The sequence below is a fragment of the Pyrgilauda ruficollis genome, unplaced genomic scaffold, assembly GCF_017590135.1.
Source record: "Pyrgilauda ruficollis isolate IOZ18807 unplaced genomic scaffold, ASM1759013v1 scaffold7, whole genome shotgun sequence".
Taxonomy (NCBI): Eukaryota; Metazoa; Chordata; class Aves; order Passeriformes; family Passeridae; genus Pyrgilauda; species Pyrgilauda ruficollis.
Genome location: NW_024528821.1, coordinates 9,912,529 through 9,939,609, shown reverse-complemented (window position 1 = coordinate 9,939,609; position 27,081 = coordinate 9,912,529). Strand labels below are relative to the sequence as shown.

The window sequence follows — 27,081 nt, the reverse complement described above, 5'->3', positions numbered from 1 at the left end:
TGGATGAAATGTAGGTTTAAACAGTAAAGATTCACCAGGGTTTTTTTTATTATTGTTTCTGTTTAAACTATTTAGAGCGGTGTGGATAGTTTTTCACATGATAAAGGCTATATTGTAGTGTGACAAGCACAGCCATTCTTGCCATAAAGAAATAGGAAATGTTGTTTCCTTTTCTCCAGCAATTTTTTACCAAAAAAAAAAAAAAAAAAAAAAAAAAAAGAGTTTTTATGACAATGCCATTCCTTTTATTAGCTTTTTCCTGCAGTGTTCTGTGGTATTTATTTGTAAACATTATGGTCAGATGCCTGTTCTTTCTTTTAATATATTGTTACACCATTACAAAAAGCACAAACATTTGTGAGTTTATCATCTGTAAAATAATGTGAGTCCATGAAAGGATGTCAAATGATGAGCAAAGTTCAGCTGAAGCACTGGTGCTCACCTTTGGATGGGTCCCTTGATGAAAGAGATGCCCCATGCAGACAGTCCAAAGAAGTGACAAACATTATGAAAATGCAGCTTTGAGGGATCTGAAGGAGCTGTGGTTGGTTAACACAGAGGCTGAGGTGTCAGTCCCAGGGAGGATGGCTGCAGAGGGATAATTCCTGTGTCACCTAGGATGGGCTGACACCCAGCAGGGAGATCTGGGGTAGGCAATAGGAAGAAGTTTCTTGCTGACAGCAAAACACTGAAATAGGTGGCCTGAAAGGGCTGAGACTGGTATGCTCAAAGGCACAGATTAGAGACTAAGGGTGATATAAGCTTTGAGGTTATGGAGTGGGCTTGATGACCTTCAGATCATGTTTGCCATGAAAGATGAGATTTATTGATTTTTAATGATCTGACTCCCAAGGCTCTGGCTTTTGAAGAAATAGCAAAGTATCATGAAACCCACAAACACTTGAAAGGTTTGCAAACAGTAGAAAAACTGAGTGAGGTAGAAACTGCCTACATGGACAGGAGCAGAACTTTTCCTCCCTCAAAGGTGGGCCTTACTGTCCTCAAGTTGGCCAGGAGAGAGGAAAAGGAATAAAGTGGCAATGCAGTGCTTGTTTTACCTTTCCTCCATGCCCTGCAGCCTCTGGCCACTTTTGCTGTCTTTTGAAACACAAAGTGATCTGCACCAGTAGTGTTTGAATAGCAAATACCAGTGCAGCATAAAGCAAAGGGCACACATACTAGAAAATGAGCAACCCCTGGTATTTCATAGCATAACATGCAGCAGAAATACTTGCAGGTTGCTGTTCTGTCATCTTCCAATTGCTTTACAAAGGTTGGCTGCTTATCCTTGGTCTCATTTAGGGCATAAAGAAGTGAGGATAAGAAGAATGAAGGTAAAAAGCAAGCAAGCAACTTGGTAATTTATATACATATTTTGTTTGTGGCATGCTGAGTCAACTGTTTATTTGTTAGTAGGAAATGGCTAAAATAAAACATCATCTTGGTTAGGTTAATACCACGTGAGAAGCTCTAGGACGGGGAGGAAAGTAGGGCAGCTTGTTTTGGAACTTGTGCTGGAGAACAAATAAAAACCCCCAATGCACACATTCGCTTACCATATGTCACGCTTATCTCAAAGGCATCTCGGTGCTGTTTCTTTGCAGGGATGCTTGAACTCCACAGAGCAGATTTCCCTGCTGAGGAGAGCGCATGCCAGAGGTGCTGGGGTTGCTGTTGGTGAGAAGAGCTTTGGTGCCTGTTGAGGCAGGAGCTCGCTGCTTCCCCTGCTTCCCTCTGTGACTGACGCTGGCGTCCGGATCGCTGCAACCCTGCCTGAGGAAAAGCGAAGGAGCCCAATTGTGCTGAGAGAATTTTCCTGGCAGGGGAAGGCATGCAGTGCAGGGAGCTCTGCCAGCCAAGAGCCTGGAAGTGCACGTCCAGGTGCTAGGGTGAGTTCCACCCAAGCCATGCTGTGGTGACTCCTTTCTCTGCAGCGCATCTTGCTCAGCACCAGGGCGGCTCTGAGGGGCTGCCCATGGCCCTGCGGCAGCCTGGGCTGGATTACTGCCTGCTCTGTCTCTGCTTGAGCCCTTGAGGAGCTGAAGAAGACAGTAGGGAAGATGTTGGACTTGAGCTTCCTGACCGAGGAGGAGTATGAAAAGCTGATGAAGGTTCTGCAGAGAGATGCAGAGCTGAAGAAGAGGGATGGGGATCGCATCAGGTGAGACAGTGTGTGACAGCAGGATGTGAGCTTCCCTTGGGGAAGACTTTTTCATTTCTTTGAGAGAGGAGCACGTGTGTGTGTGTGAACAAGGAGAGGTGCAGGTTGCAGCAGTGCTGTCCCTTTTGCTCAGATCCTGATAGATCTTTTCATTGTACCTTGTCTTTCTCAGCCATCCTTCTGTTGCGGCTGTCCTCTCCTTGCAGGAGGGGACTCTCCTTTTGAGTTAATCATCAGCCCTCAGAGATGCCAAGGGCAGTCACCCCTTCCCTGAGGTGAAGGAAGATGCTGATTTCTTGGTGGCAGAGGTCTGAGCAGGGGAGTAGCTGCTACCTTGTTTTACTCACCTGGTAGCACAGAAAGGCCATAGTGTGTTTTAAAATGAGATTTTACAAAATGAGACTTTACATCCCCTTCTCTGATTTATGTTGCCCCCTTGCTTTTTGAGGTGTGTGTGTGTGCACCATCTGTCATACAGAGAGGGGTGATTAGAGGCTGCATGATCTGCCAGAGGTTTGCAGGGAGCTGTTCCAGAGCCAGGGATTCTGACTCAGTTCAGCTCCTCTGCCACTGGCCATCCTGGAGCTCAGGTCTGGTTGATCAGGATTGTTTGTTGCTGCTCTTGCTTTTAAATGCCAGCCATTAGACCATCTGGGCACCAGGCTCAGGGAGCTGGCACCAAATTCTCCATGGTAAGAAATTAGTAACTCAGTGGGTGTAATGACACATTAGCTGTGCCATTTACCCCAGCCAAGGATATGAGTCTTTGATTTGCTGTTGAGCTAGAAAAAGAGTAAGCCCCATACAGAAAGGATGCTCAAGGCTTGAAGAGGGAGAAGAGGCTTTGCTGCAGGATCCTGGGAGCTGTGTGCCCTGGCCTCTGCTTGGAGGTGGGAGCTGGGGAAACAACTGGAAGCCAAAGCCTGGACTTGGGGTGTGTGTGCCTGCTCTTCTTACCTCTCCTCTGAGTTGAAAAAAATTCAAAAAGGCTTCTTTTTATTTATTTTGGTTTGTTTGTTTGTTTCTGAAATTGAGTAAATTTTCCCTCTGAAATGGATGTTTGGTAAAAAGAGTATTTGGATTATTTTGGTTTTGTTTCAATTCTCTTTGAAAGCTGTTGCACAGGAGGCTTTGATTTGGGAGTGAAGTGAATTAGAGCCCCAGAGCCCCTTGCTGTCAGTTTGGTTTCCTGCAATAAAACATGTTTGGTTTCAACACAACCTGCCTGCTGGGCAAAATGAAGTCAATGCATTTCCTTGATTTGCTGTCAGCAATATTAAAATAACTATTTCCTCTGGCCCAGCACCTTGAGACCCTCATGGAGGCAGTGCAGCCCTGGTCGAGATGGGAACTTCTGTTGAGTCCCCAGGATGGCCTGCAGAGGCTTGAGCCCAGTTATCCCTGCTCCCTCCTGGCCTTTAGGCAGCCAAACGGGACCCTTCAAGGCTCCAGGGTTATCTGGGGGTTTGCCCCCTTTTCCTGCTGAGAAGAAAGCTTCCTCTGGCCTCCCAGGTTCCACAGAAACCCTGAACTGTGCTGAGCTGTGCCAGCTGCAAGGCAGCTATTTCAGCAAGCCACGGTGAGGAGGATTAGAGTACAGAGCACTGACAGGTTTAGGTGCCAAAAACCAGCCCGGGGTGTGCCCAAGAGAGGAACAGCAGGAGAAGCCATGCTTAGGAGGGAGAGCTAACCATGCAAGTGCCAAAACAGGCATGGCAGGGGGAGCACGGAGAGGAGCAGTGTCCAGGGAGAATGCTGCAGGGACAGGTTGCTTCCCTAAATATCATTATTTGTTTCTGTGGTTTGCAGCAAATTTGATCCAGAAGGTTTTGCCATAAATAGATTAATAAACAAATAAAATGGAGAAGTGGAAGACAGACAAACAGTCCCACCCCTTCCTTAACCCTCAGGGCAGCCAAGCAAGTGGACAAATCTCCTTGCCAGGTGAATGATTTGGATGTGTGAAATCTGGAAGAGGTGAAAGCCTGTGTTTACAAGGTGCTGTTACCATTCCAGATAAAGAGTAAAACAGCTGCTGTTTTAATGCTGGTTTGGCTCTAGGGATTGCAGAGAATAATCTCTGGATCCTTCATAGTGTCAGAGAGGTGAACCCATGGACATATTGCAAAGGTAGCTCAGGGGAAGATGTGTTTGGTGTGTAATGCTTGCCCTGCCTTTCAGGAGGATACAAGGTTCCATCACAGATGAAAAGAAGAAGAAGTTTGTGACAGGTGAATGGTTTTCAGAAGTGAAGGCAAAGCGCTTCCAGGAGGACTTGGCGGGGCCGGATCTACTTCGGGCATCAATTAGAAGGAAAAAGGGCAAACTAGAAAGTAAGTATGTTAGTGCACATCTCAATAAAACAAATTGATGGACCAGAAAAAAATTGGTCCACGGTGAGAGTCTCCCTGTACTGGCAGTCTGTTGAGAACCAGTCCCTGCGTTGTGATAAGGGGATTCTCATCTATGTCTTCAGTACCAGAAAAACATCCCTTGTCATCAAAATCAGGGCTCAAAGAAAAAATTACAGTGTGGCCGAGGACCAAGGCAAAAGCCATGTGCAGTGAATGCCTTTTCCTCACTTCAGCTTCTTTTTTCTTTTTCCCAAAATTTCTGTTTGCTAGAGGCCATTGGTGTAATTTCTTACCACAGAATTAAAAAGAGAAGGGGATGATGTAGGACAGTTTTTGGCATCAAGCTGACATGTGTGGGTCAAACACATCCCCTGCCCCAGTTCCTGAAGTAGTCTGACACGAGCTGCTCTCGCAGGCCTCTGGAGTGGTGAGATGGTCACATTTCTGCACAGGGAGAGGGTGCCTCTCTCCTCCTGGCATATGTTTGCCCACTTGAGAGGGTCCATGCATCACTTCTTACATGGAAATAATTCCAAGGCAAAATGTGGTTTTCTAAGTAGAAAGGGCCCAGTGTGTGCCCAGGCTGAGTGCCACGTGTGCTGATTGGAAGCAGATGTGCTGTTTGATGCACAGATAAACTTCCATGGTGCTGTGTAAAACAGATCACAGCAGATTTGTCAGCTCAGGGATGACAAATCAGCCCTGTGTGAAACAAGCAGTACTGTGCTTAGAGTCCAAATGTAACTGGCCTGGAGCTGGAACCTTGTGCTGAACATTTGTGCAAAGCAGAGCTGGGGATGATTCACATCGTGCTCAACATGAGGACAGGCCAGCAGCCAGTGTCACACAGGCTCCTGATGGTTTGTCAGGCTGGGCAGTCACAGATTCCCCCATGGCTGGGGAGTTATTTAATTACTGGCTGCTGCTGCCCTGGGGAAGCCTTGGCCCTGACACGCAGCTCCAGGCAGAGCCTGCTGCTGTCTCTGACGAGGGCCCCATGGCTGGGCTCTGATCTTTTGCAGTAAAGGCTGCAGCCCCTGGCAGAGCCCCTGGCAGAGGGGCATCTGTGCAGCACTCAGATGTCATCTCCAGCAGTTCAGTTCAGCCACCATCCCTGGGCCCAGCTTCCCCTTCCTGCCAGGGGAGCAGCAGTATAGATCACTCCTTTGCTTGGTGAAACTCCTTGGCCAGGATGTGTCTGTAGCAGAATTGCCTGGATTTAGGGTACTCCTCCTTGCTCCATGTTATTAGACACATTCTGAAAGCTAAATGCTGACCAGGGACTTCACTGAGAGCCTCATTTTCTTTTTGCTCTTTACCTACCCCTGACAGCTCTCATAACTTAGCACAGATTCATTGGAGCCTCTCATGCAGAACTGGCCCATCATATTTCATATGAAGTTGCTTTTATCCTTGGTGTTATGAATTCATGATGTCATTAAATTTACTATTTTATCATACCTCTAGAATGCTAAAATATTTAAAACTTTTTCATCTTGGTAGAAGTGCCTGACTTTTCTGCAGAGCATGCTCTCCTTTTTGAGGATGTGCATTTGTGCTTGCACCCTCTTGGCATGAAGGGGCAGAGCTTCAGCAGCTTCTCTGCCAGCACCCAGGGCAGGCAGATGCTCTACAGCCCAGCCAGCAGCCTGCAGTGGATAGGATTGTCTGCCCTTTGCCTTGCACCCTTAGCTTTCTGCCCACTTCAGGAAAGCAGAATTTGAAGTACTGTTGGTTTTAGATTTGACTTTTAGGGCTGGTGTGCACATATCAGATGGTGTCTCAGGTGGTATATAAAATAATCTCCTTATTTAAGCAGCAGAATTATGCAAGAGTCATTGCACGTGCATTGCTTGACTAATGATGTTTTAAGAAGGAAGAAGCAAATGTTATTAAATTACTGTAATAGTTATGTCTAGATTTAGCCTTTATTCCTTTTTCAACATTTTTTCTTCCCTTTTCCCTCTATTTGTATTCTCAGACCTATTTTGGTAAAGCACAGGAATAACATGTGACTTTATTCCTTCCTGTTACTTTTTCCACTGCCATTTTACATCACTGGTTGTGCATCAAGATTCTGCAGCTAATATATTCACCTTAGATGAGATAAGGGCCTTTGCTTGCCATATTGACATCTTTTATCCTTCCCCTGGAAAGATCAGTCATTCACCTCTGCTGGCTTTCAAGGTGATGAAGGGGTGCATGTTCATTTAGTCAAATCTGTGTTCATAACTCCTGATTTAAGTATTTAGAGTTAAATCTGTATTAGGGAGTGAAATGAAAAAAATTCCTCCATGGAAAAGCCCCACAGAGATAATTTCTGGCATTCTCTGTGCAAGGTAAGTGAGCCCAGGAGGGGTGGAAATTTGTGCTTGCAAAGGAAAATTCCCAGTGTTTTTTTCTGGAGGAGCGTTTTAGCCTTCAGAGGGGAGGGCTGTGGGGATCCCTATGGGTTTTCACAGCTGGTATGGATTGCAGTAGAAAACATTAGTCATGGGCAGTAATACAAATCTATAAAACATATAGCTACCCTATATTTAAATGACAGCCTGCAGAGCAGCACAGATGGATGAATTTGATGATAACTTCTCCTTGTGCTTATGTGCAATACTTGAGGGCTAAAAATCACCTACGAGAGAGACCATTTTATCCACCTGCTGTGGCAAGAGAGCCCTGCTGCACAGGTACTTATCAATGTCCCAGGCACTAAGAGTCTTTGTTTTAGGGTGGTAGGAAATGAATAAAAGTGTTAGAGCAGGAGTGCCTGTCTATTTTATACACATGTATAAAAATGCATATATGGGCAAGTTAAACTGGTCAGGCCACTCCTGATTTCTGTTGGAATTTGCTTCTTACAATGTCTCATCCTAAAGTCAGCAAAGGCATATTGCTTGTCTTGATGGAGTGTAATGTACTGAACTGTTTGTGGTGATAGGAGCCAGGCGTAGCTGTGTCAGTGGCAGAGTCATTTTTAGGGCAGGGATTTGGATGGGTGGAAGTGAAGGCTTCCTGCTGCCTCTGCCAGCCAGGAATGAGGAGCTCTGTCTGGGGGGGGGGGAAATGTCAGTGAAGAGCAAGTACAACACAGAGCCTTGGCAAGCAGGATGAGAAATGAATGCAGTCTTTGGTTGTCAAGGTCTTTTCAACCATGACAGGGAAAGGGAAAGTGTGGGAGCTCTGTGTTTGGGTCCTTTACTTCCAGCACAGCTACCTGCTGGCACCTCCCTCCCCTAGGTCTGAGGCAGAAGAGGAGGATGTGGCTCACTGTACCAATAAATCTCCTCAGTGTGCCTTCCTGTGCCCACGTGCCATGGCCAGCACGTGCCACCAACCATGCCTCAGGTTCTCTCTCCTAAAACATTGTTCAGTGGTGCCTTGTGCACATCACAGGCAGAACAGTCCCTCTGTCAGAAACATGCTCTCTAAAACTGGCTCATTCCTACACAACCAGGCTCTTGTTTTTCAGCAGGAGCAGCTCCCTGAATTCCCACTGCTGTGGAAACCACGGGGCCCCCCAGATGCCCCCCTGTGTGCCAGACATGCAGCCCTAGTGCACACAGCTCTGAGCTGTGCCTGCTCTGCTCCTGCACCTCAGGTCAGGTGCTGGGAGGGCAGGAGGATTGGGAATGCAGCATTTTTCTCCATAGGAGTGCACAGGCAATGGGGAGTGACTCTTTGGATATTCCTGTGACTTGCAGGCTGACAGTGCTGGATGGCACCACCAGGCAGTGTTGAGTCTTGAGCCTTCTCACCAGAGGACTGGCCTGCTCTTGGGCCTCAGGAGGTTTTCCAACCAGATAATAAGCAAGGCTATACTGTTTAATATTACTTCTGAATCCTCTGAACTTCTTTTTCTATTGTATTGTTTAATGAAATACATCCTAAAATGGTTTGGCAGTTCTTGTAACAGGTAGATTTTCTCTTTAAAATAGACCTGGCAGCATGAATAAATACGTGCAGATCTTGTTGACCAGACTAGGCTTACTTTTTATTCACTGTTTAAGAGTTTAATCCAATTGGTTTTGCAGTAGCAAGAAAAACCATTTGCTAACAAAATATCTAATGCAGCATTTTACCCTGCAGTCTGCTCTATAAGTTACTATCCTCTGTTGTTTTTAATCTGGGGTCTTTGGGAGCTCACAAGATGTAGCTGGGCCTTGTGCCAGTAACAATAACAGGGATCTCCTCATTAACTGTATTGGCCTCCTCCTTTGTTTGCCAAGATCGGATGACTTGAGTCAAAACAGGAAATGGCTGAATTTAAATCCTGGAACAGATTAACTTTATTGACAGTCAATGGCAGTGTCCTGTGGAGGTTTCCAGTGATGTGACAGCTCCTGGCACGAGCTGGGCATTGGGCAGCTTTGTCCTCTTGGACCTGTGGGGTCTGGAAATGCTTTTGTTGTCCTGGGACCTCCCCATCCTTGGGGAGAGCAGGCAGAACCCCTGCAAACCCTCTCCTCTTAAACCTCCAGGGATTGTATTGGGACTCTTTTTCATTGGGCAAGGAATTTTCTTACCCCAGACAAAACACACCAAACATGACAAGTTTAATGAAATGTCATTTCTCAGTTGTCTCTGTTACATTTCAGATGAGGTCAACAAGCACATCCAGACGAGCCTGGAAAGCAAAGCTGCTCCAAGCCCTGCCTTTCCTGAGGACATTGCTGATGCAGGAGAGGGAAGGTAACACTGCTGCATGTGCAGTGCTCAGGCTGCTGCTCTTACTTCTAATGAAAATGGAATGCTACCCATTAAACCCTGGTCTCCGAGTTTCCAAGACTCTATAAGTAATACGTTCTATATGATATTTTTTAAGTCCTTCTTCTAGGAATTGTCAGAATATCAGTCCACCCCTAATAATCAAGTGCTAATGTGCTTATCCCACAAAGGTCTTTTCCTGCATGATTTGATAAGGGATCAGGAAAATGGAAGCTGTCTCTAATGTCAGGATGTGCTGGTTAGTTTTTCAAAGTAATTATGGTTTTATTTGTTTAATTTTTGCTATGGAGCAACACTAACAAAATGAACAGTTTGAGGAAACTGCTCATTTCCTGCTGGTGCCAACCTCTGTGTCCAGTGCTCAGCACTCTCCATCAAGGCTTGGTAGGATTTCACATTGTGCTGACTGAGCAGAAACATCTATTAAAAGCACTCCAATGAGCAAGTCAGTGACCTCACTCAATATCCATGGACTATGGAGAAGCATTTAAAATACTCACATATTCATGTATTGTTGTTCCCATCTTACTTGCCTTTTTTTTGTCAGCAGAATGAGGAATCATTCTCCACAGGTGGCAGTTGCTCCAGTTAAATATTAAATATGGGCCTTGACAACACTTGGAAACCTCTTGCAGCTGATTAGTGGGTGTTGTTTAATGAAGGACCCAGAGGCAACAGGCTCTGGGTACTCCTGCTTTGCTGGCACAACACCCAGTGGTTTTTTTTTTTGCAGGGGGTTGGTTAAATCCTGAAAAGCTAACTTTGTTTTTCTCATTCAGTCTTAAGCAAGGTGTGGCCTGTTCCTTCCTGGGCCATAGCATAGAATGTCTCTCCCTTCTGCATGGCCCTTGGGCTCTTCTGGCACTTCCCAGAAGGGGAAAGTCTGAATAAATCTAGTAGTTGACACACATTGTTTTTCTTGAGCAAGTTCTGCATCTGAGCAGAACTGAGGTGATGTTGAAGACTGCCTGAGAACCCAAACAGGCACATCATTACCACAGACCTCCTTGTTCAGCCTTTTCTCCTCTCCCACAGATCCAGTACACCTACTCTTGAAACCACAGAGCAGAAAATTTTGCCAAAACCAAAGCCAAGACTTCCTGTCCAGTTGTCTGCGTCGTACAAGGTAGTACAGGCACAGCCTCTGCACTTCTGTTACTTCTTGGAGCTTCACAAAATCTATCCCTACTGACAGGGGCTCCACAGGCTGCCTGCCCTGGTGTCTCTGCTCAAATAAAATATATTTTTTCCAGTCTTGCCAGTATTTTATACACTGATAAGATTTGTTTTCTGCTCAGAGATCCAGCATACATGATGTCTCTTCCTCAGAGAGTGACACTGGAACAAGTCCTTTTGTGACTGCCACAAACAGCTTTCATTTGTCTGGAAAAGGTAAGTCTTTTGTTCAGTGAGCTATTGGTGCTTTTGTTACTCAACATCAAACACCAAGAGACAAAATGCTTTTCAATGTGTGTACAAATAAATAACAAAGAGTACCTTGGCATATAAGAATGGGGTGCCAACACTGTGAATTACAGGCAGGGCAGCAGGGACCAAGGCAGAAAGCAATCTGATGAAACTTCTCCAGGCTCTCAGTAAACACTGAACTGAGTGCTTGGCTCTCAGCTCTTTAATCCACAAGAGGACTTACCCTCTCTTGACTGCATAGTGTAGTTTTGGAACATAGCAAATAGCCAGCAGGGAAGCTGTCAAATCGAAAGGGAGCCCACAAACAAATCCACAACTTGCAGCAACAGTTTAGAGCTCAGTGGATTTTTTGTGTGCCCTGTTGCAGGGAGGACTGGGGTTTTCAGGGCCTTCTTCAGATGGAAGGGAGCTTTCTAGAGTCTGAATATGGAAAAGAACTAGGAATATATTGATGATTTCTGAAAATTCCCCCTGTCTTCTCATTGAGAAATTGCAGCCCAGACCTTCTGGAGAGATTGGATGTGATGCAGTGGGACAGGCTCTGAGCCTTTGTTGTTTTTGTAGGTCATGGTGTATCTCCACTGCCCACCAAGCCTTCAGAGGATGCTGTGCCTCAGCCCAGCACTGCAGCTGGAGGAGAAGCTGCTGATGGGGCCACTGGCACCACAGAGGGGCCAAAAACTCCACCAGAAGAAACTTATCCTCCCAGCAAAATACCAGTTAAGAAGAAACCGAGCAGAACCTTCCCCAGATGTGAGCAGGTTGTGAATCACACGGGGCCAGCAGAAAACAGCCTGGCAAAGGAGGAGTCTCTGGCAGGCCCCAGAGCACTGCCCACAGCAGGGGAGAGCAGCTGGGCTGGCAGGCAGGGAGTGAACTACACGATCTCATCCATGAGTAACAAGGAGGAGGAGATCGGCCTGGACCGTGAGCACTTCAGGAACCTGAAGAAGTTTTGGGAGAAGGGAGCAGACGGGGCGGCAGGGGGGAGCCCGGCGGCAGACGCCGGGCAGCTCAAGCTGTGCCGCTCGCTCTCCCTGCAGGCTGGGCAAGGCCAGGATGCTGAAGAGAAACCTGGTGCCTTCACCAAAACAAGGACCCCCCACAAAAGGACAATAACGTTGTCTTCCAGCGAGGAAGAGCCAAGCTACGCCACTCCTGCAAGGAAGGCCTCAGCTTCTGTCACTCCCAGATCCACATGTGCCAAGAGCAAAGGGGGCCTGGTTACAAGAAATGACTTGCTGAGTGAAAGCAATGGGAAGGTGCTGATGCCAGAGGAAGAGAAGGTGGTGCAGCACTGCTCCAAGAAATCCAGACTGCCTGTGCGAGCGCCTTCCATCCAGCTGGAGTCGCCCACCGAGGATGTGTGTGGCAGCACGCTGACAGGGACACCCGTGGAGGAGCTGGTCGTGGCAGAAGAGCGCAAGCCCACGGCGAGGTCCCCGGCCAGCACGGTGCAGATACTGATCGAGCCTGTGCCCTCAGATGGTGAAAGTGATGGTGAGAAACAGGAAAGATCTGATTTGGGCACGCAAGACAACATGGAAGTAAATGGAGAGCTACCTGAGGAAAAAATGTGCAAGTCTTCAGACCAGCCAACACCCGGTGAACCATCTGGAGAGAGAGAAGCTGTTCAGGGAACAGACTCAGCTGTTTACTCAGGTACTGAGGGCTGTGACTGCACCCTGTGAGATCCAAATAGAGAGCCATCCCTAAGCTGGTTGTCTTCCCTAACCCTTCTGCATTGTGCACATTTTCTTCATCTGCCCATTTGTCCTATATTGCAATTTGTGCAGAGTTAGCTTGTGTAGAATGTGTTCTGCAAACAGCTCTGGAAACAAGTCTTGTGTAGCCTAGTGCCATGTTCCCTTGCTTTCCTCCCCACTCCCAGCCCCTGTGCCTTACCTGCAAGCACCTCACCTTGGGACAGCCCTCCACTGCCTCCAGCACACCACAGGAACTCACTTTATTTTACTGGCAAGACTGTATTTTCTTCAAATGTGGGACTGGAAGAATTCTTTGTAGTAGTAGAGATAAGTCTAACACAAATAGAAGAAATAAAATGTGAAGCAAAGTGTTTAATAAATACACAGGCTCTTAGAGTACCTTGATATAGCCACTGGCTTTCAGTGCCTAAATGACATTTTGTGTCTTTTTGGAATGCACAAGTGAACTTTAATATTAAACTTTAAGCAAAGTGGACTGAACAAGGAGTCTGATCTTTCTGGGTTCTGATACCATGTTCTCAACCATGATGGTGTCAATAGCATCACCATTTTAGCAGCCTCTTCCTCTGGAATTGATGGGCTCTTGTAGTGACTATTGCTATGAGAAAACATTGTTATTTGCAACTCACTTTACATTTGGGCTCTAATCACCCGCAGCTCTGCTCTCTTCCAAGTAAAGTCCTACGAAGAGAGAGCATCTTCCCTTTTTCCAAATTTTCTGTCCTCATGTATCTGGATAAGACCTATTTGAGAGGGTTTTCCACAGACTCATCTGATTTTTATTTTTTCATTGTGTCATTTCTTGGCTTATTTCCTACCTCATATAACATTCCTTTGAAAATCCTGAGTTGCACTTCAGGCCATTGTAAATATTTTCTTTATGGAATATTTTGGGTTATGAAAGGCATCTAAGATCGTTAAGTCCAACCATTTATACATTAGATCATTCTGGTGTTTCTCAGGGCTTTTTCATTCATTTATTCCAGGATGATATTAGCAGGTGGCTCTGTTTCTCTGAAAGCTCTTCACGAGAGTTGGTCTGTCTTGGGGACTGGGTTAATCCAGTATTTACATTTCCTGACACAGTGTGAAGAGGTTTTCTCAGGGGGGACATTAGAGCACCTGGATGATTGGGAAGCAATGTGCAGTGTGGCTGCAGTGTGCTCTGGGCAGTGGGACAAGGGGAGGCACACACACACACATGGGCTTGTTGATGCACTGCCCATTTGTGTTTATTTATTCACCGTGTTGATTTGGCTTTTTGTGTATTCCAGAGGAAGATGGGGATCATTCTCCTGCTGCTCAGGCACTGGCCCGAGCAAATAGCATTAATCTTGCAAAGAGCATGGTGAACATTTACACAACCACAGAGAGTGAGTAACATCTTTCTTTCTTCTTTCTGGTTTACATTTGCTGAAGGTAATATATTATGCCAGTTTTTCATCACCATGCTTCTGTGCATGTACCAGGCTAGGAAAATGACATATTGTTTCATCATCAAATTAGAGAGTTTATACTGCCTAAAATTAAATTCAGAGCCAGGAAATTACAGCTAGATTGATGGTTTGTTACTTCAGCAAAAACACAAGGGCTTCAAAGGGTTGGCAAGAAGCTTGTGCTCACCTCTCCTGTTCCTGCACGAGGGCTGTGGGATCTGCTGGCAGCCTGTGGATTGATCCGAGGTGCCAGACCTGGGGCCAGCTGTGGCTCCTGCTCATGAGGCCTCTCCCTCATCCAGAGCAGAGCCCGTGGCTACACTGATGTCCCCAGCTGGGACATGTTTTATGGTGACAGTCTCTTCCTGAGAAACCCAGAGAAGCTGAGGAGAAGGCAACCGAGGAAGCAGCAGCCTGCCTGAAGGAGCCCAAGAAAGCTGCAGCCATGGAGAGCACCTGAGGGAAGGCAGCAGCAGCCTCTGTGCCCAAGAAAGCCAATGACAATCCCCAGAGGGTGAAAGCTGGCAAGCCCAAAAAGACAGCTAAGAGCTTGCCTCAAAGGGAAGTGGTGAGGCCAAGGCTGCCAGGACTGAAATGAGGAGCATGGGAAGGCAATGGTCAAGGAAAAGTAAAGGTAAAGCCACTCAGAGGCTTTGATTGAGCCAGTTTAAGTCAAGGCTGGTTATGGGAGGGAGGCAGCTTGCTGGCAGGTCCCACTGCACAGCCCTGGGGCACCTCGTGCCAGGCACTGCCCCATCTCAGGGTGCCTGGCATGTCACTGGGCAAGGTGGCTCAGAGCTCCAGGCCCCACATTGCTGTCCAGGGACATGGTCTCCACCAAGACAACCAAGATTTCAGCTTCCCCTTATCTAGAGCACCAAAGCTCATCCTTGGAAACCCTTCTGTAACAGTTACAGTTTCATGTTTGCAGTATAGCAAATAATCTGTGTATACTATTATTTATACAAGGTTGGAAATAAAAACAGTAAATATCAAATGAATGGTAAGTCAAGAATCTCTTGGGCATTCTGAGCACCAAAGAATGTATCATCATGCCTAAAATGCCAAACAAGTGTGTGTATATGAACATGCGTGTTCATGTACATTTACGTTTCCAAAACAAATTCTTCTGGGATGGAGAAAGTCATCTTCAAGAGAGTTATTGGAAGAAGGTAAAGATACAAAAACTAAGTTTTGGTTAGACATTTAAGCAGTACAGTAACCATCTTTCTATTGATAGGAAACTTTCTAACTTTTTTCTTTTAGATAATCTGGCTGTTGTCCATCTTTGTGTTTAGCAGAGTATTTGAGAGGTGTATGCAGTGGTGAAATTGTGGGTATAAATATTTTAGTGCTCTTTTCTACAGGGCAGTGTTCTGTGAGATAAAAATGCGAACATGATTGGTTTATTTGACAAGGAGGCCAATTTGGGTGGGTTTAGTGTAAGTTCAGTCTACACAAAGCAGGCAACATCCTCGTCCTTGTGCCGATGAGGGAATTAGATGAGCCACTAGAGGGAGTTCCACACTCCCACGCAGTGAATGAAAAAGGACTGAAAATAGCTCCAGGATGTTAATTAGCAGTTTTTGTCTTGGGGAGGATCAGCTTCAATGACAGGTGACAGAGACAGAGCAAGTAGGTAGTACTCCAGTGCCTTCCACAAGCTTTTCCTCCTTCCTTGTGCCGTTTAATACAAGTGTGACTTATAATTTCCTGATTCTGATGAGCTATCTTGATGCCTTTTTTTGTACCTGCAGCATACAATAAACCTCATTTGATACCACATCAATTTCTTGAACCTGAAAGAGTCAAAGAACTGAGCAGATCCTCTCCTCTCCTGTTGTCTGAGGTGGGTTGATGCCAGAAATGGCTGAAATAATATTCACAGCATCCCCTGAATGGCAGTGGGTGTCATGAGGATGTTTCTCCTGGAGACCAACAGTACTTGCTTTAGAGCATGCCTTGATTATGTCATGAATAAATGAGAAATGCCTTAAGAAAAACACCCCCAGCAGCCCAGGGCAGCAGTTCCATCCTGGAGGATGTTGCCCTGTGTTTCAAGCCACGCTGTTGTTGCCCTTTCCCGGAGCCCAGGCGGGGCATGCAGCTGTGTTTGGAGGCAGTGAATGATGACGTTCAGGGATGCCCTGGGGAGGCTCCCTGCACTCTCCTCCGCTCTCCTAACCTCATCTCTGCTAATGGCACTCTGCTGAGCAATTCCTTTTTCTCTCCGGTGCTGCAAAGTGCTCCTTCGGCACAGCTTAAAGCTGCTTCTCCTTTTCTGAGCAGACGGAATCAGACACGGCCTCGGAAATCAGCGTCCAGCTGAGCAGGCACAAGAAGGCACCCAGCACTGGCAGCCACTCGTCCGACATGGCCTCTGTCTCCTCGGTAGGTTCTGAGGTGGCCTCTATCTCCTCGATAGGTTGTGGCATGGCCTGTGTCTCCTCGGTAGGTTCTGACATGGCCTCTGTCTCCTCGGTAGGTTCTGACGTGGCCTCTATCTCCTCAGTAGGTTCTGACATGGCCTGTGTGTCCTTGGTAGGTTCTGACATGGCCTGTGTCTCCTCGGTAGGTTCTGACATGGTCTGTTTGTCCTTGGTAGGTTCTGACGTGGCCTGTGTCTCCTCGGTAGGTTCTGACATGGCCTGTGTCTCCTTGGTAGGTTCTGACATGGCCTTTGTGTCCTTGGTAGGTTCTGGCATGGCCTCTGTGTGTCCTCGGTAGGTTCTGACATGGCCTGTGTGTCCTCGGTAGGTTCTGACGTGGCCTGTGTGTCCTCGGTAGGTTCTGACGTGGCCTGTGTCTCCTCGGTGGGTTCCGGCTCCTGGCCAGAGCTGCTCAGCCCGCTGCAGTGACGCTGCATTTAGGCTGCTGCTGCTGGTGTGGCCTCCAGAGCAGCCTGTTGGTTTCTACATTGTTAAAGGAACGGGGTGATGAATTACTTGCTCAGGTGCCACCTCAAAATAGAGACCCACTGAGTCATGGCTGGTCAAATTCCCCGCAAGCAACAGCCCCCGCTGCCAGGTGTGGGTGCTCTGAGTCCTGCTGGTGCAGAAGGTGGGGAGGGGGTTTCTAGGTGGGAAAATGAGGCACACAACTGTTAAGGGACATGTTTGTGTTTCAGGAATGCAGATGGGTACCCTCTGCAAGCTCATCTTTATCAGCAGGTACAAGGGAACTCGGAGTTGGACAGCAAAAGCATGTTTTGGAGCTTCAGCTTCTAAGGAAAGCTGAAGAAAGCTGAATGTGTTTAGTTGAGTTTTTAAAAGACTCCTTAGAGACAGTATTTGGGGAGGGAGCTGCTTAAAAGTGCTTGGATTTGCTGTGTTACTGTTGCAGATTTCTCCAAGGAGTATATTTAAGATTTACAGAACATATGTGAAGAAAAGCTGGTAGGGAGAGGTCATGAATGTAGATGACTATATTAAATATTTTGGGGCACATGAGTTCTTCTCCTAATTTGGAGCATCTGGGAGCTGAAAATGAGTCCAGGTCATGCAAGTGTTCTTGAAAATCTCATTCAGGATTCTCTGCTGGGGTGAGTATCCTGATGGGATGGTAAATGCAGCTCCAAGGACTGACTGGAGATGTTCAGCAGGTTTTTGGAGGTTATAATAAAATTCAGAACCAAAGTAAGTCGGGAAAGACAGAGAAGAATTGGGTTAATTACTAGGAAGGTTTTTTGATAAATGTTTATGACGGTACCACAGAGAAGTGCCAAGAGAGTTAATGATTTGCTTTGTAAACAGCATTAGCTTTTATGATATCCTGTCAGGAATCATGAGTGATTGGTGCAAGAGAAAATTATCTCAGCTTTCTGTAGCTGAGCTTTGCTTGTGCTTTGTGACTTTCTATCAGTGAAAGACAAAGACCTGAAAAAACAAGCCCAAGTTGTCTGGGGAAATTGCAGTTTTTTTCTGGGAAAGCAAATAACTCCTGGGTGCCTAGTTCCAGATTTTTATCTGGAGAAACCTCATGTTCCTGTGCCTTTGGAGCAAGCACAGGCTGTCTCTGGTGGGCAGTGGCTCTTTAGAACAGTGCTGTATCTGTTTTGTGCTGCACCATGCACTTTGTGATTAAGCAACAAGATAGGAATAGTTCTTCCTACATTTCTAGTCTGATAGGGTTCTAATTAGCCTGTTTTGTAAATGGATTGACAATTGTGTGACTATATCTACCTAAAATAACAAGTTTTTATAATATAGTTCAAGTTCTCTCAATATCTTTCTTTCTTAGAGATGAGATTGTGTCAGGATATCAGTTATTTGTTCTGTAAGCATAGGGGAGAGACATGTGTGGTCCCCCCAGGAACATCTGAGTCCATTTCCCAAAGTTTTGGGATTTAGGAGTGAAAAAACTTCTGTATTTCTTGAGCATTCATTGTTTCTAAGTTCTGGTCTAGGATAGCACATCCTTGTGAGACCATTATAGGGATTCCCCAGCCCTGGCTTGCTTGGGAGCAGCCACAGCTGTGAACCCTCTCTGTGTCAAGAGCACCGCACTGCACAAGGGCAGGAGCCCAGAGTTTTTCTCTGGGAATGCATTTCTCAGACTCTCATCTTTGTCCAGTCAGACTGTGCCTGTTTCAGTGGCACTGACCTTGCTCTTCCCCCTGGCAGGTGAGTGGCAGTGTGCTAAGTGTCTACAGTGGCGATTTTGGGAGTGTGGATGCCCAAGGAACCGTGGAATTTGCTCTAGACTATGATGAGAAGAACCGGGAGTTCCAGGTCCACGTGTCCCAGTGCAAGGACTTGGCTGTCGTGGATGAGAAGAAAGGCAGATCTGACCCGTGAGTGAGGTTTTAGTGCCTTGTGGCTTCTACATTCCTGAGTTCTGTCTTCTGGAGGGCTTTAATTTTCTTTAAATGTAATGGTTCCTTCCTTCCTTCCTTCCTTCCTTCCTTCCTTCCTTCCTTCCTTCCTGCCAGCTTCCTAGAGAGCATGGCAACGTGGGGCAATATCCAACTGGAGTTTGTTTTCTAGGTATGTTAAAACTTACCTGCTCCCAGACAAAGCTAGGATGGGTAAGAGGAAAACATCAGTGAAGAAGAGGACAGTGAACCCCATTTACAATGAGGTGTTACGGGTAAGAACAAGCACACACTCTGAAAACCTCTGTGGCAGTAGGCACCTCTGTCAGGCAGGTCTGGAAAGATCCTGCCTTCTTGGCCAGATTGTTTGCCTGCCTCCTGCCAGTCTGCATTGTTCTTCCCTGGGGTTTGAGAGGCCTGGGATGTTAAAGGTTCATCTGCACCCATCTGTGTGGCACCCAAAACCACACAGATTTTTGGATGCAATAGGGTCCTGCAGTCAGAGCAAGGGCTGTTTGTCCTCCTCCTTCCCTGGCATGCAGTCACAAGGCACAGGACTGGTAAGAAAGGTCTGCATTATGTGATCATACTCATCAAAGCATAGAGGATTATTTAACAATGGCCAGGCCTGTGTTAATAATTCTTGAAAGAATATTGGTTTTTCCCTGTGATGAATGGAACGCCAGGTTTCCCTGTGCTCAGCAGAAAAGCTTTATCAGGGCAGTAGTATTGCTACAGGACAACAAAAGAGATGTTCAGACTGAAGCCATTCCATTGGTAGTGCGTGTGTGGGGTGGATTTGAGTGTCTCTGAGCTTATTCAAGCTCTTGAGTAGTTTATTTCTGTTTGTGAAAGAAACAGAAGAAAAATTTGAGCAACCTGACTTCTCTTTCTTCCTCTAGTATAAAATAGAGAAAATGGTATTGCTGATCCAAAAATTAAATCTCTCTGTTTGGCACAATGATCCATTGGGACGTAACAGTTTTTTGGGAGAGATTGAAATAGACTTGGCCAGCTGGGACTGGAGCAACAGGAAACTCAACTGGTACCCGCTGAAGCCCCGGGTAAGTGTCTCAGCTGCAGCCCTGCTTTCTGGCCCAGCCCTGAAGCCTTGAGGCTGGCAGTAGTCCTTCCTGACTCCTCTGAGGTCTTTGGGTGGAGCAGAACCACATGAACTGCAGTAGGGAGCAAGCCCTGGACACCTTAGTGCAGTTCAGTGCTCAGAACAGTGGCCTTCTCGGGTCTGTTTTGGTGACTGGTCTGCAGGGACACTTTCATAAATGCAACCTGACACTAATCACTGCAACTTTGACATGACTTTGCCATTCTCTCCACTCACATGAAGACTAAAAAAAAAGCAGAATCTTAAAGTCTTAAAACCAGCAGAGTACTAGGTGAAGCAGATGATGTGCTTTGAGAGGTAAATATTCATGTGCCTGTTTTACTGTTTGTAAAGCCTGTACAGCTTCCTGCTTGCTTCTGGATTCACAGGTCTGATATGAGGTCCCTTTTAAGCAAATAGAGGACATTTATCTTTCAGAACAAAGATGCTTAATTATATCCAGCTGGACATGTCTGGAAGGGCAGCCTTGTACTCTGAATCCTCAGGCTTTCGCTTCTGAGAAGACTGAGTTTGAGAACAAACCCACAGAGAAATGACCTGCCCTAAGAGTGGGCTGCTCCAGCCATGGAAAATCGGAGTTTGTCCATTTGTGCTCCTCCACTGAAGTCAAAAGCTGTTTGCCTTGCTGTGTTTCCACAATCCTCCATTTAGTCAGTCATAACTCTTTCCATTTCAGAGCCTTTCTGCTGTTAATGGTGTGGATCATCGAGGAGTGATGAGCTTGTCCATTAAGTATGTCCCCCCTGGAAGCCTAGGTAAGTGTGGTTCATGCATTAAGGGCTACTGCCCAAGTGCAAACACACAGCTTGCAATGCCTCATCTGCTTAGGGGCTGCTTAAAGAGCAATCTCATTAGGGCAAGATCTTAGAGATCAGCACAAATGCAGTGTTTGACAGCACTGCCTGCAGCCTACATCTGACTTCCACATCTGGATTTATTGGGAAAGTACTGGGGAGAGAGGAAGGGCTCAACAACCTCCAACTTGTGAGCATGTGGGCACCGTAGGGTGCTGTGGTGAGGTAGGAGCAGCACAGAACCCTGTTGCTGTGGGGCAGGCACAAGGTTGCTTTGGCTCAGCAGTTCCATCTCTTTTCCTGTCTGGCACAGCACTGGCAGGTTGTGCCAGGAGCCTCTGCAGCTGCAGCAGTGACGGAGCTGGCTGCAGTGCTGAGATCCCAGGGAGGGGCAGTGAGCACACAGGAACCGTGTGCGTCCCACGGGTCCCTGGAGAGGAGCCCTGTCACTCTGGGAGCTGTGGCTCTGGCTGGCATGACAGCTTTTCTCCTCTCATAAACGGCAGGGCCCAGGAATCCTCCCTCTGGCGAAGTTCACATTTGGGTCAAGGACGTCAAGGACCTGCTGCAGTTGCGTCCATCCGGAGTTGACTCCTTTGTGAAGTGGTGAGTGCCTGAGCACGGTGCTGCTCCTGCCCTGGGCCCCTCAAAGGCTCTGCTTCCTGCTCTGCTCTCAAGCTCACCAAGCTGTGCCTCCACACTGGAAAGCCTTTGTGTTGCACTGGGAGAAGTGTAGGGAAGAATTGCCCTTGTTATTCACCTGTAGGGAAAGTGGGGAAATCCTTGCTGTGATAAAGCTCTTGGTCAGTGTTCAGTGCTTCATGCTGTGTGTTTTCTCCTCCCAAAGCTATGTGCTTCCAGACACCAGTAAGAAGAGCTACCAAAAGACCCGAGTCATAAAGAGAGACACAAACCCTGTTTTCAATCACACCATTGTGTATGATGGCTTCCATACGGAGGATCTGAAGGATGCCTGTGTTGAACTCACGGTGTGGGATCACGAAAAGCTTACCAACCATTTCCTTGGAGGAATCAGGCTGGGCCTTGGGACAGGTGAGTGTTTTCCTTTATGTTAACTCAAAACTGTTACTGTAGTGCTGGGCTGCAAGGTAAAGTGGGAAGTTACAGAGTATTTTCCTGTTGGAAAGAAATCAAGGTGTGGATGTGTTCACAGGTCCCAGGACAAGGGAAGAGATGAATCTGACTTCATATTTTTTAGAAGGCTGATATGATATGATATGATATATGCTATACTAAAGCTATACTAAAAGAATAGAAGATAAGATTTCATCAGAAGGCTAGGAAAGGAATAAATAAAAACCATGACAGAGTCTGACACAGCTGGCTGTGATTGTTGATTAAGTAAAAACAATTCACATGAGACCAATCAAAGATGCACCTGTTGGTAAACCATCTCCAGACCACATTCCAAAGCAATCAGATAGGTGATTGTTTACATTTCTTTTCTGAGGCTTCTCAGCTTCTCAGGAGAAAAATCCTGGCAAAAGGATTTTCATAAAATATCACAATGACATCAGGGATGGGGTGTCTCAGTAGCTGGGACCTGCACTGTGTCTTGGATGGAGGGGGCCCTGGTGCCATGGCAGCAGCTCTCTGTTCCCACATTTTCTGCCAACATCAGATCTGAGGTCTGGCAAAACTCAAGAGAGTTTTCCTGCTGTTACAGGAAAACGGGCTGCATGACAAACCAACATTTTATTGGTGCTGCTCCCAGGGAAGAGTTCTCAGGGGTGGGCTGGAATGTCACACGGGACAGCACCACCTGGTGACTGTCCATCCTTGAGGTGCTCTCTGAGAGATCACACAGGGTTGCAATCCAGGATAAGTGTTCCCTGGGGGACAAGGCTCATGGCAGCTGGAAGCTCTGCCTGGCAGGTGCACACACTGTGGCTGTTGGATATTCCTGTATGTTCTCTCTTTTCCACCTCTAATGTCACCAGGTGGGTTGTGAACTCTCCAGAAGGAAGGAGCAACAAGAATAAGACATAAAAATACCAAACCCGAGATTAGCTGTGATCTAAATTTAGACTTCTCTCTCACTGACAAATAATTAGCACCTAAAATTTTGGTTGAATTGGAATGGATGTACACACTTCTCTGTTATGGTATTTTTGATTTCTATAGAAATGAAACAAGAGAATTTTGATGAATACTCCACCTTGTCTACAAGAAAATCTTTGAAGAGGAAAACCAAGCCTTTAAGGCCTTTCTTACCATTCAAAAAGATGCAGAAAAGGCTGGAGCCCAATATGGCTTTCCTTGGCAGGTTATGTTTAGGGTTCTTGCATTTTATGGCCTTTGCAATGACTTCATTCTGAACTCTGGTGTAGCACGGGCATTTGCAAGAAAAGAGGAGGTGCTCAGGGTGCAGCTTGCTGAGGGGGAGTCAGCAGCTTTTATATTAAGGCATTGCCTGCAGCAGTTGCATCCCATGGAGTACTTTTGCATGGAGTGGGAACTCTTTGTGTAGCTCCCAAAGTTTCTCATTCTTTTCAGGTTTGAGCTATGGCATCTCTGTGGACTGGATGGACTCCACACAGGAGGAGGTGGCCTTTTGGCAGGAGATGATGTTGGCTGCCAATGAATGGATCGAGGGATTGCTGCCACTGCGCTCACTGGCAGGGAGGAAAAAGCTGAAATAACCCATTGGTGGTGCCATGGAAATGCCCGATGTGCTCATTAGAATTAGGAAGCTTCCTGCAGCAGGGAGGAATCCACAGGGCTGCAAGTGTCAGGGTAATAAGGCAGTCAATGGGCATCACCTTGGAGGTGTTAATGTTCAGTACTAATCCACTCCCAGAGGACATGGAAGATGCCAAACTGATGCCAGACACGATTTTAACCAAGAAGAAACTTAATTTGCCTTTGTGTTTAATCATTTATGTATTCAGTATATTTGAATTCCATTAAGCTCTGGGAACACTGGCAGAAGGAAAAGGAGATATGGATACTTTTTTCTTTTTACCATTTCTTGTGCCATTTTTCTTCTCTGCAGAGACGTAGTTGTACTGAAGCAGCAGCATGGTATTATTCATACTCCCTGCAAGGGGTACACTTTGTACTTGGTGTACAATTGCTCCAAATCACCAGCACAGTTTGAGAATGGGAGCTTTGCATTTGTCACCTGTGATAACACCTCTTTAACGTGAGGAAAATTGAGTTCCAAGGTGCATCTAAAGAAAGAGAGGACTATTTGCAGCAGAAAATGAAGAAACCTGAGGAGGATGACAATGAGGAATTTGATATATTAATTTCTTTGTGCTTTAATCTGAAAGAGTGCAGGGATGCTCTTAGAGATAGTGGGATTTTGCAAGCAGGGACTGTTTTCCTGGCTTTCCCACAGGCTTCCTCAGAGACCTCAGGCAAGTCTCTTTGTGAGAGTTTGAGTGCAATATAAACTGTTTGCCCAGATGTAAAATATGAGTACATTGCTAAGGGGCCTTTGCAATGCCTTGTGTGCAAAACATTTCAATATGAACTAATGAGGTAGGAGGCAGTGCCACGTTAGCCTGGGGTCAGGGGTGGAAGGTGACAACCTCACTGGAGCACAGGAGATCCTGGGAGCTGGGGGCAGAGGTGAGTGGGGAGTGAGTGAATGTGCAGGGAGTGCAGAGCTGCACTTTGCTGGGGGTCTCCTGCATCTGCATCCCCTGCTGCCCTTCCCCTCTTCCTTTCACCTGATGCCTGCTAGTGAGTTGTCAGTGGCTGGGATTCCCCTTTTGCCAGTAGCTTGCAAACAATCTTTACATGTGGCACATTGACCGTGGTGGAGTGGTGTTGTGAATACATTTTGAATTGCAGCTTTGTAATTTCTATTCTGGATGTACATACTGTGATTAAATAGAATGTTTTTCTTTAGTCAGTTGGTCATCTTGTACCTATTTTCATTGTGCTTCAAATAACAGAAAAGCAAAAGAGGTGTTAAATTTTGTTGTGTTAAAATGAGGCATTTTTGCCAAAGGGCAGGTGAAATGTCATGAAGAAATAATTTTTATAACTATCCTACTTTAGATTTTGGCTCTCTGATTATTTTGATATTCTTCTTTAATGGATTGATTTTATTTAACTCAAGCCTACTGTGAATTTTCGGCTTAGTAAAGATGGTTGTAAATAAATGAATGGAAAAATGTACACTTAGAGTAATAAGACTTTTTCTTTAAATGGAAACATTTGGGATATAATCAGCTTTCATGGGAAAAAAGAAATAATTAAAGTGGTTTTGCAGTTGGAAAAAGGCAATAATTGGAAATGCACCAGACACAGTAATAAAATCACCACGAGAGAGTCCACAGAGCAACAGAATTAAGCAGTGACTGTGTAATGAAGGAGCTGATACATCTGTAACATCAGCCACAAATACTTTGTAGGGGGTCCAGCCTGACATGTTTTGTTTACCAAGATTTGGTCATTTATTACCTTTGTGGGATAAAATAACGATACTGGGCTGAGTTGAGAGTTTAAAAACAATACAATCTTTACCTTAGGTGCTGAACGTGTGAATATTTATACATGTGTGTACCTGACCTGCTGAGGAGCCCTGGTCTCAGGGGGGGTTGAGCTGGAATTGATGTGCACATCAGTGGGTGGCTGGTGGCTTGCAGCAGTGGAGTTACCCACAGCACTGCTGCTTTCCTCCAGGGTGCTTCCCTGTGCCCAGGGACGGGGATATTCCTGGGGACAGACTTTCTGCTGTGGCTGGGGAAGTGGTTGGTAGCAGCAGGGGCTCTGTCTCAGGTCCTGGTCGCTTCCTGGTGGGTTCAGCTGATTCCATCATGACAGCAGAGTTAACCCTCCTCCTCCTCCTCCTCCTCATGCAGCATACTGCATGGCAATGTTGCCAAAAGTGCTGGTTGCAGTGCTGGTTGCATCAGTGGAGCTGGAAATGGTTGTGTTGGTGTGTCAGAAGATTAACATTGGTGGTGCCAGGAAGGGGATAAAAGGGGGTCAGTGGGCCAGTTCATCCCAGCAGAGTTACTTTTATGAACTTGGCATGGGACTTTGTGAGACTATTTTTGTATTCAGATTCCATTGAGGATTTTTTTGTTAATCTTTTGCTGGCTTGTTTATTTAAATTAAACCCTGATTAACTTAAGAAGCTTTCTTTGGCATTTAATAGTTTATCAGAGTAAAAGATTACACTGCCAAACCACACACACTTTTGTCACACAGCTGATTCTGGGGCAGTAAAATTTGCTATGCTCTCTGTTTCACTTACTGCACAGAAAGCACTTTAACATAAAATGATTTAAGGCACATTTATTGCCAGTGTCCTGTGGAGGAGCAGAGGATCTTGTGGGTACAAGGTTAATGGCCTGTTTGCTTGTGGTTTATGATGCTGACATTTGTTGTGTGAATGCTGGACCTCACAGAGACTCTGGCCTGCAAGTGTGTGCTGATGGCACAAGAGTAGGGTTCTAACTGGTGAAAATAAAAGAAAAACAGATGGAAAGTTTTCTGACTGTATTTACTAGTTCATTGTAGAAAGGGTCAAGCAAAGCTATGTGCAAAGGTGAGAGCCTGTGCTGCCAGTGGATGTGGTTTGTGCCTCTCCCTTCCCTGCACATGAGGGAAGGTGCAGTGCCAGCAGTGGCAGCTGAGTGACCCCTGGGCTCTCGTTGGACACAGGAGTGACCCAGGGACTGAGTGGGCCCAGGAGTGCAGTGCCATCCTTTGAACATCAAACACAAACCTCAGCACCTGCAGCAGAGCTGGCAGCTGCTTTCCATGAGGCTTCTGCATTTGTTAGCCAATGTGCTCTCTTCTAGGTTATGTCTGATTTATGTAACTTTTTATTGGAAATCTTCCAGGATTAAAAGAAAATGGAGAAAAAGCAAAATTCTGGGAAGTATTTCTGCTTCAATGTGTGCCCCACGGCCATTCAATATGTAATATGAGTAATTACAGGTATCAGAAACTATTGAAAATAGTTTAGAAGCCAACTAAAGAAGAGAAATAAAGAATTGTTGAATCTTGAATGAGTGTTTCAGCAGAGATGGAAAGAAGTGGATTAATTAATTATCCATTACTAAATATTTGCCTAGCTTTATCCTTCACCAAGACAGGGAAAAATTGAAGTACTGTAGAGATTTGGAGATAAAAATTGCTGGCTAAATAAACCCTTGTAATAACGTGATCTGTTGAAATTAAAAAATGCTGCATTTTTGCAAGTTTGTTAAGTCAAAAAATGTATCAAAGACTGGTGTATCAAAAACTGAATAAATACATTTCTGATCCTGATAACTAAGCATGAGTGTATTCAGCACCAGGTTGGATTATTTGTTTTAGTTGTTTGGTTTGTACTTGAAGATTTCTCATGGCTCAATCCCTTTTCTTTTCCACCTGCTTATGCTGCACCCCTTGGGTGTTAGAGGGGATGCCTGGGAGCAGATGTCCCTCCAAGCAGTGTCACAGAGGTGGTCAGCAGAAACTGGGAAGCTCACTGTGGAAGGCCTTGCAGAATCAGTGCCCAGATTTTGGTCTGTGCTCGTGGAGCTCCCAGCAG

General features: G+C 46.0%; 1 protein-coding gene across 1 annotated transcript; it reads left to right on the top strand.

Moving 5' to 3' along the window:
- Positions 1 to 1,607: 1,607 nt before the first annotated feature.
- Positions 1,608 to 26,768, top strand: LOC121363179 (synaptotagmin-like protein 2). The gene is made up of 16 exons (XM_041485311.1): positions 1,608 to 2,161; positions 4,343 to 4,494; positions 9,108 to 9,201; positions 10,273 to 10,363; positions 10,536 to 10,629; positions 11,230 to 12,327; positions 13,667 to 13,765; positions 15,586 to 15,677; positions 16,118 to 16,219; positions 18,451 to 18,620; positions 18,814 to 18,916; positions 19,544 to 19,705; positions 20,441 to 20,519; positions 21,065 to 21,164; positions 21,406 to 21,611; positions 23,076 to 26,768. The coding sequence occupies exons 1-16, from the start codon at positions 2,061 to 2,063 to the stop codon at positions 23,219 to 23,221; spliced, it is 2,889 nt and encodes a 962-aa protein (XP_041341245.1). The 5' UTR covers positions 1,608 to 2,060; the 3' UTR covers positions 23,222 to 26,768.
- Positions 26,769 to 27,081: the final 313 nt, after the last annotated feature.